This window comes from Lutra lutra, chromosome 5, assembly GCF_902655055.1.
Source record: "Lutra lutra chromosome 5, mLutLut1.2, whole genome shotgun sequence".
In the NCBI taxonomy this organism is placed as follows: domain Eukaryota; kingdom Metazoa; phylum Chordata; class Mammalia; order Carnivora; family Mustelidae; genus Lutra; species Lutra lutra.
The window spans coordinates 262,844-271,450 of record NC_062282.1 but is presented as its reverse complement, the minus strand read 5'-3'; the positions used below and the strand labels follow the sequence as shown (position 1 = coordinate 271,450).

Genomic DNA, 8,607 nt, shown 5'->3' with positions numbered 1-8,607 from the left:
TGGGCTCCCGCGGGGGCGTGTGTGGCCGTCGGGGCGGGGTCCCCGCGGGGGCGTGTGTGGCGTCGGGTCGGGGTCCCCGCCGGGGCTCTCGCGGGGGGATGTGCGTCGGGACTGCTTCTAGGGGGTGGAGTGATGCTGGGGTGGGGAGGGGCCTGCCTTGTTCCTTCCCGCCTTCTCCTCTCAGTGTCCCCAGGCTGGCCTCCTCCTGGGCTTCTTGTCACCCCGGTGTCTTTCTCACGCGTCCTCGGTCACCCTCTGGCCGCCTCCTGGGTGGGAGCCGTCGCGCCTTTCCCTCCCTCCGCCTCACTTGGTTGTCCGCGTGGTTTCCACGACTGACCTTCTGCTTTTCAGCTCCTACTTCCTTCCTGCGGCAGCACCCTGGCCTCTGGGCTGCCGCCGCGGCTCCTCCCCAGACCAGGGACTGGTGCCGGGCGGGCGGACACTGAGTAAATTCTGAACACATGGGTAACAGTTGGTGACCAGGCACGTCTGACCGTCGGGGGCGACACCCCCGTGTTCCTGGGCAGCTTGGCGGTGAGTGGCTGTTCCACCCTGGGGTCAGACGTGAGCTCGGCCGTCAGGCCCTGCACTTGTCAGGTCAGCGCTGTACTGAGTCCAGACAGAAGCCCCCGGGACGGCCGCAGCTGACACCGGGCACGGCCTGGGGATGAGGAGTGCAGGGGGACAGAGCGGCGGGCAGGGCAAGGAGCAGGCCCTGAGTTGTGTGGAGGAGAGGCCCCCTGGTCAGAGCCCGGCCCCAGGCCCCAGCGAGGAAGAACAGGAGCTCAGCCCCCGATTTCAGGGTTAGCCTGTGGTCAGAAGCACCACCTGCCTTCACACCGTGGAGAAGGGACCTTCCGCAGTTACCTCGGTAGACTGCGGGGACAAGCACCTCCTGAATGTCAGGGGAGTTCATACAAACAGGGAGGAGAGGCGCACGGCAGGAACCGGAGCCAGCCGGGAGGAAAGTGGAGTGGGGTGCACACAGCGGGGTGGGGGGAGGAAGACTCAGCACCCCCCAGATCTGCCGTCCGCTGAGCAGCGGACAAGGGCCAGTACCTCTGTGTACCGTGACGGCCAACCCTTTTGTCATCCCACCCATACCTAGGAACTTACAAAAATATATTACTAAATTGAGCAATGAGTGTAAATAAAAAGTTCACATTATGTTTGAAATTGTGACTGTAAAGGCATTTTGAAATTAATAAAAAAATTTGCCAAAATTATCAAAGCTTTTAGGACTTAATTCAAAATACAACAACATTTAACATTCTGCACATGGAGCCGTGTGCTGCTGGCACTTGTGTTTGGACGTAGGACTCCCCAATAGCCCCCTCAGCCAGGGGTGTGCCGAATGTTCATCGTAATTATTAATTATTAGAACTATATATTGTATATTACATATATAATTATAATAATTATAATAGTTTAAATTAATTCTTAATATAATATTAATATTGGGATGGCTATTAAAGGCCTTTTTTCTCCTTAAAACTAGAAAAACAAAATTTGATGAAAAAAATTTTGACTTCTCTTTTTGGCAGACCAAATAACTGAAAGGCTCCTATAAAACACTGGGTGAAAATAGTGAGCTCCCTTGTAAATCACCATTTTCCTGAGCCCAAGCAAGCTCAGGGAAGCATGCACAAAAACAGCCCTGGAGCAGGGATGGGTGAGGGTGGGAGGGGCTGATGGCCAGGGCTGGCTTTCGCACCCCTGTGGGGTCGGGGCTTCTCCATGGAGCCAGGATGCTCAAGGGTGCGTCAGTGGCAAGGCTGACCAGGGAAGACAGACAGTAAAGCCCCTAAAAGCAGTTTCTCCCAGGTCGCAGGCCTCCTGAATCGGGGAAGCCCCCACCCAAGAACTCGCAGCTGGGAGCCTGCACTCCACTTGGGTCTAACCCCCTCTTCAGCCTAGCAGCTCTCACTGAAGCCCTTTGACAGAAGCAACCCCAGGAATATTTCTGGGGACTCCCCCCAGCCTTGCAGAAAGAGTGGAGTGCAGGAGTGCACGTCCTAAAGGCCCTGAGAGCCCTGTGTCCTGGGAGGACAGAGCTCTGGATTAGCTCTGACGAAGGACCGAACCAGAGTCACAACTGCCAAACCAACAGGGGAGGGAACAGAAAAGGGCTGCAATCTCGTGGGGGCAGAGGGCGGGAGAGAAACCCCAGAGGACGGATGTGTGCGCAGTGTGGCCGCACATGCAAACACAGCACCTAGCAGAGCGCCAGCGAGTGCATTCAAAAGCAGGCTGGCGGCTGTGAGAAGGCGGAACGCGTGAAGGAACGGGGTGGCCCGGGCCCCAGAACACGGTAGGGCCGCGGTAGTAGCCGACAACACGGGCTTTCTGTCAAAGGTACTGTCCGTTTTTTCTGAAGGCGCGAAATGCATGGGCCATAAAGAAAAAGGCTGCAGTGCTGAAATGTTAAATTCTCGCGTATTTTATAAAATCTTCACATGAAAAGACAAGCCACAGACAGAAAATCTGTAACTGAGGAGATGCTGCTCTCCTGATAAAAAGAACGTGGACAAGTCAACCAGGTGGGCCGACAAGTGCGAGAGACCAGAACGGGGGCAAGTGGGACTCCAGGCGGGGGGCTCCCTGCATCCCCAGGAAGGCCGTGGGGGCCCCTGCTGACCTGCAGCCCATACGCCCCTCAGACTGAGCCCAGGGCTGTTCCCACACGGAGCCCACCTCTAACCCCTCTCAGGCGGGTCTGTGACAGGCAGGCCCTCCAGGACCTCAACCCCACCCTCTCCTTGTCCTCTGGCTCCGGCCCACGGCCCAGCTGCAGCCCTGCACGCTGCTGTTCTGTGACGCTCAGGGCGGCCTTGCCCACAGACTTCCACCCGACTATGCTCCCCCGCTCGGTCTGTGTCACATCTGCCCCTTCCTGTGCGTTGCAGAGCGGGGTGGCTCTGGGCTCACGTGTCCCTGTGCACATGCACCATTGAGCTCTGTCTCCTTACTGTGTCCTTAGCACTGTCACAGCCCTGGCATTCAGCACGAGCCCAACAACACTGCTGATGGACGACAGAAAGAAGGACACACACATAAGACAACTCGTGACCATCTCACCCCCAGGTGGACAAGACCCAGGAGCCTGACCGTACCGAGTACTGGAGGGCGTGAGACCCGGTGGGGGCTAGTGGACTGCTGCTGTGGCCCGGGTGTCCCTCAGATTTCATGTGCTGAATCTTCCCGCTAGGCCGTGAGAATCGGATCAGCGCCCTGAAAACAAGAGACTCCACAGCTCCCTCACCCGCTTACCCATGTGAGCTCACAGCGAGGAATTCACCACCCTCCACCGGGCCACACTGGCCACCTGATCCCATAGCTGCACGCACACACGTGCACGCAACATACACAGCTCACGCGCATGCACACGGACACACGTGCGTGTGCACACACGCGCAGCATACATGCGCACGCTTAGTCACGGGGACCAGGTGTTCGTTCCCTACAGGACAGGACAAGTCTGGGATATCCTAATGGCGCCTGGGAGGGTCGCCTAACCCTCAGTGATGGGGAGAAGAAGGACTGGCACGTGGAGGAGGAAGTGGCCTCCGCCGTCCTCCTCGAAACTGTTGGTGCCAGCCTGTTTATTTTCGCCTTCTATCCAGAAGTAAAGGACTGTCTCAATGTAAATTAACCAACACACACTAGAGGAAATACAGTTGCTTCATTTGGAAAATCAAGTAGACATTTCTGTTTATGGTAAACATGATTTAACCTGGGATTTATTTTATATCAATATTGCATATTTAATACATACCTCAGTATCAGAAATATATTTGAAGGCTCTTTCCAAAGGCAAGTATTAAAACAGTGTTAAAAGTTTCATTAAAATATATCCACTTCTTAAAAAAATTCAACAGGTCAGTCTGATATTGGAAACTTTTTTCCTCTAGTAGAAGCTGTAAAAGTATAAACCGTAACTTGTGTACATGTCCTCCTGTCCATCCATGCCCACACTACGTTTGATTTTGATACTTTTTAGCATATAAGCAAAAGCTACGAGACAAAAGAAAAACGTAAGCCTAGCATTAGTACTGATAATGACATTTTAGAGTGAAAGTGACCACTTTGCAGCTTCTACATTCCATCATTTTCCCACAGAACCCCTTTTAGGAGGGGCATGTGCTGACTCAAGGACATTTTGGGGTGCTGACCCAGAGTGTTCAAGGGGCCCAGGGGGATGGCGGGCATCTCCAGAACACAAGACCCCAGAGCTGACTTCCAGGTGTCGAATTCTCCGTTAGCACAGCAGGACCCATCTGCCTGCCGACTGCAGGGGAGAGGATGAGGCCCACGCATCCGACTGCCCGCAGGGAGGGGCGCCCGGGGACCAGGGGCCTCGAGGGCAGCGGCGACTGTGGGCGTCAAGAGACTTCTCCCTGGGGCTCTCATCTGGAGCTCATCTGTGGTCACGCGTGGCCTGGCTATGGCGTGCAAACTCGGAATGGCGTCTGAATCTCACCTTTTCAGTCCTGTGTTTTCTGGGTCGCGCGATACACGCGTGCAATTCTCCCCATCTGCTGTATCCTGAGGTGGGGAAGGCAGGCATCCCTCTTGGGGGAGACCCCGTGCATCTCAGGACACAGTTCTGCAGCCAGCCGGGGCCCACTGGGTGGCTCTTCCACGGAGGAAGGGTGAGGCTCGCTGCCCTCACAGATGGGGAGCCCAGGGAGGTGCATGGTCCCCTGCGAGACAGGGCCAGGGCTTAAGTGCCGGCTTTGACTAGGAAGGAAGGAAGAGGAGTCTGGGATTCTGCCCCGTGTCTCGGAGAGCCGGGGTAGCTGTGCTCAGCCTAAGAACTGCGTGAGGCGGGTCCGGGCCAGCCGGAGGTCGCTGGCAGGTGTCCCTCATGACAGGTGGGGGAGACTCTGGTGGGGATAGTGGGGATAGTACAGCACCAATGTCACCTTTGGCGAGGCCTCAGGGAGGTGAGTTAGGGAGAGGCTGCTGGGCTGGCTCTGGGGGGGCCACATGCTGACCACTCCCAACCCCGGGCTCCAGAGGGTGACCATCTCTACCAGTGCCAGGAGGATGCCTTCAGCTCCTGCCATCCCATAAGGGGGACCCTTCCGCAAAGCTGGCAACCTGTTCAGGGGCACCCTGGGTGGTGCCCAAGTGTCCACAAGACCCGGTCCTCCCAGCTGAGCCCCGAGTTCTGACAAGGGGACCGTGTATGAGCTCAGTTGTGGACTTAGAGCCAAAGCCATGGATGCTGGAGCGAAAGGCCCCCCGCGGAGAGCAGAAGTACCAATGGTGGAGAGGCAAGTCCTTCCCCGGGGACTCCTGCCGTCTCCTGAGACTCCTGGCAGAAGGCGACCTTAGGGACAGATGCCCTTGTTCCCAAGGGGCAGGAGTGTGTCCACCATGGCGCAGGCGGGCTTGGCGGTGGGCTGCACGCTGGGACAGGACAGCCGGTGCCAAAAGCCCTGCTGGGGACAAGGGGCCGTTGCTGGTGCTGATCACGGGAGACGCCGCTTTCTGAGTCAGCCTTTGCATCAGGTCCCCTGTGGTCAGAGCATATGATCTTCACGGTTTTTCTAGAAAACATCCCCGTCCATCTTATCTCTAGTGAGTCTTCCTTAGGTGGCGATTGGAACTCTCGTTTGAAAACCGATACACAACCTCCACGAACAACTTGACTTCTGCCTCTTTTCTCTACACTTTGTCCTTCTCTCTGCTTCCAAACCTGGACTCTGTAAACTTGAGCTTTGCCACGTACCAGACACCGAGTAGCACGACCACCTATGGAGGCCCCTGATGATGCCGGACAGACTTGTGGGAGGAACGGGACATTGCCCTGCCCGTCTCCACTCTGGGCGAGGCCTCAGACTCGGCTGTGGGGTCAGGGGGACCAGGCTGCACATAGCACAGAGGGTGGGACCCAGCCCAAACATGCTCTTTCGCCTGGAACCTTCCAGATTCCTACCATGAATGGTGGCACAGTCACCTATGGCTCGAGAGAATTACATCCGTCACTTACACCGAGGGTCACGGCCACCCTCTGCCGTGCCCCGCACAGAGGGGGTGGCCCGCCGTGGCAGCGCAGGTGAGCTGGGAAGCGGGCGTGGGGAGCACTGGAAGCTACTGCGTGATGCCGCTCGGCCAGGAGCCCACTGCCCCCCAGAGAGCGGCGGATGCCCTCCGGGCCGACTTGTCTCCCTTGGGCCCCTTTGTGAAAACCTTAATCCTTGAAAGAGAAATACTGTCCTACTTGAACAGACTTTAGAACTTTGCATTTAAGTACCTGTGTGGCATTTTACCAAAAACAGATTATGCCTTCTCACACGCTGCCCACACCTAACAGAGGACTGAACTGGGCAGCCTCGCAGAGTGTCCCTTCAGAAAGGCTCGGATCCCGTGCGCGCCGCCCCAGCTGAGGGGCGGGTCTGAGTGTGGACAGAGGCCGGCTCTGGGAGCAGCCCACTCTACGGCAGGAAAACACCCTCGGGGGCCTTGGGAGGCATCAGCGTTGCCACAGCGCTTTTGGGGAACATTCCAGGCACCCTGCCCTGGCTGTGACTGGCCCATGGTGGTGAGTCCAGGGGTTCTCGTTTGACGATGGGCACGGTCCCCGCAGCTCTGCAGTCACAGCCCAGTGCAGGGGGCTGGTGTCCCTGTGCACAGAAGTGGGGGGGAGGATCTGGCTCAGGAAGGCTGTGCGCGCGCCCCAGGCAGGAGCAGTGTGCGGGGCGGGAGGGGACCAGCTCCCGCCCAGCTCTGAGGGGACCCCTGCCGCTCAGGGGAGCCTCCAGCAAGCTGCGCCCCAGGTGCGGAGCGTACAGGTGGGGCCTGGCTTCCAGCTCTGTTTTCAGGTGCATCCTGGTAGGGAAAGTGACCGTCTGTCTCTTGGCCATGCCACTGGCTCCCAGCCACACCTGGCTTGGGGACATGGAGTAGCCGTCTGCTGTGTCAGACCCAGAGTCACTCTCCATTTTGATGGGCACATCAAGTGACAAGATGGGGTTGCACGAGGCTCCCGAGGGCACAGGCCCACCTCGAGGCTTGGTGTCCTCAATGGAATAGCCTGCCACTGTGAGACGCTGCCCTCTGGGCTGAGGGAGTCCACTGTCCAGGCTCCCCTGGGGGAAGGGGCAGCTGGGTGGAGGGCGCACCTGGCCCTGATCGCTGTCCTGCAGAGCTCTGCTGGTGCAGCTGACGTAGGCACTGGGAGAATGGCCTCCTGGGTGGCAGCTGGGTGAATTTCTGAAAGTAGTCACGCCGCTGGCGTGGCTGGGGCCCTGAACGCCTGGGCAGGGCACGCAGGAGCCTCGGGATGTGGCGCGCCCAGAGAACGGGACACTCTCGCTGGGCCCTGGCTTCAGCTTGGTGCCCCCGTCCTGGCCGTGCTTCCCTGGCATCCAGCTCAGAGGCTTCACGGGTCCAGGCGCCTCGAAGCAGCAGCTGTAGGCGTGCATTTCCCTCCGTCCCTTGGCTCCTGAGCAGCCACTGGGCACTCTCCCGTGCTCGTCTCCTCCTCTGTCCCTGAGGAGAGGAGATGGCCCATCAGACAGAGCAGGGAGAGCCATCATCTGACACCCTTGGGTGGGGTCTCTAAGGGAAAGCACTGAATTTGTTGATCCCGGCTGGGCCTGCAAGGGCTACGCGCCCCCACCGTTATACCCGCTACACCTGCGGTCCAGCACCACCAGTGGCCCTAGGACCTTGGTGCCAGCACCCTCCTCTCCTGTGACGACCCTTCCACGGCCGGCTGGCTGGACACCCACGCAGGGCTCTGTGAGCCCAGGCGTGACATGGGGGTGCAGGGAGTGGCGTGTGCCTCCCACGCATCCCCAGGGAAGCATCTCCAGGAGGCCTGCACCATGGGTCAAGGGTCAGACACACGCCCAGATGCAGATGCAGACAGACGCCCTCTCCCCGCAGCTTCCATGAGCTGGGCCCTGTTGCTGGCATGCACGCTGCGGCTCCCGCATCACCTGAGTGGCCAGGAGGACGGGGTGCAGCCCTGCCGCAGAGCCAGGCCAGTCCTCCAAGCAAGAGGAGCCCTCCTGGTGGCGTGGCGGCAGGGGCCTGTGGGAAGAGGGAGCGGAGGGGGTTTCTGAGTGCAGGTGAGGGCAGAGGACAGGGTGGCCACCCAGGGTCCAGGCTTCAGGCGAGGGTCCCAGCAGCCTTGGCCACACCTCAGATGTGGAAGGACAACTCCTGGGGTGGGAAGCATGTCAGGGTGTTCTCCAGGTGTATCTGCGCGTTACCCTAAAAGTGAGGCTCACCTGTCACGGTCAAGGCCACCAGACCGGCAGCCAGCGTCTCTTCTCCTCCTTAAGGCCCAGGTGGACCTCAGCACCACTTACCCTGCAGCCCCCTCGGGGTCAGAAACGAGGTCGGGGCCACTTCTGAGGCACAGGCATGGTGCCCTGGCTGGAACCCGGGCCCAGCGTCCCGCGTCCGCTTGTGTCCTGAGCACTGGAATGTTTTCTCCGTTGCTTCTCCCTGTCAGGATTCAGAGAGGGTGCTCAGCACGGATGCCCTCCGGCCTGGGTTTTGGAGCAAGGTACCACAGCACTGGGGCAGCGAGTGCCTCCAGAGGGGCACAGACACATTTCAGCCTTTTAAAACACATGAGATGGTGAA

The 8,607-nt window shown here is 58.6% G+C and overlaps 1 protein-coding gene and 1 long non-coding RNA gene across 9 annotated transcripts in view; one reads left to right on the top strand and one right to left on the bottom strand.

Annotated features, from left to right (window-relative positions):
* The first annotated feature begins 9 nt into the window (after positions 1-9).
* LOC125100213 (uncharacterized) lies at positions 10-3,573 on the top strand. Its single transcript, XR_007127470.1, has 3 exons — positions 10-534; positions 2,378-2,540; positions 2,981-3,573. It is a non-coding gene; the product is annotated as an uncharacterized LOC125100213 (long non-coding RNA).
* Positions 3,574-3,865: 292 nt separating this feature from the next.
* Positions 3,866-8,607, bottom strand: part of AHRR (aryl hydrocarbon receptor repressor) — an 80,978-nt gene continuing 76,236 nt past the window's right edge. For all 8 annotated transcript variants that reach the window (XM_047730176.1, XM_047730179.1, XM_047730177.1 and 5 more), the window contains 2 exons: positions 8,328-8,466; positions 3,866-7,500 (listed from right to left, as the gene is read on the bottom strand). In XM_047730176.1, coding sequence (XP_047586132.1) covers positions 6,444-7,500; positions 8,328-8,466 — 1,196 coding nt within the window. In that variant the 3' untranslated portion in view covers positions 3,866-6,443. The remainder of the gene's footprint in view (positions 7,501-8,327; positions 8,467-8,607) is intronic.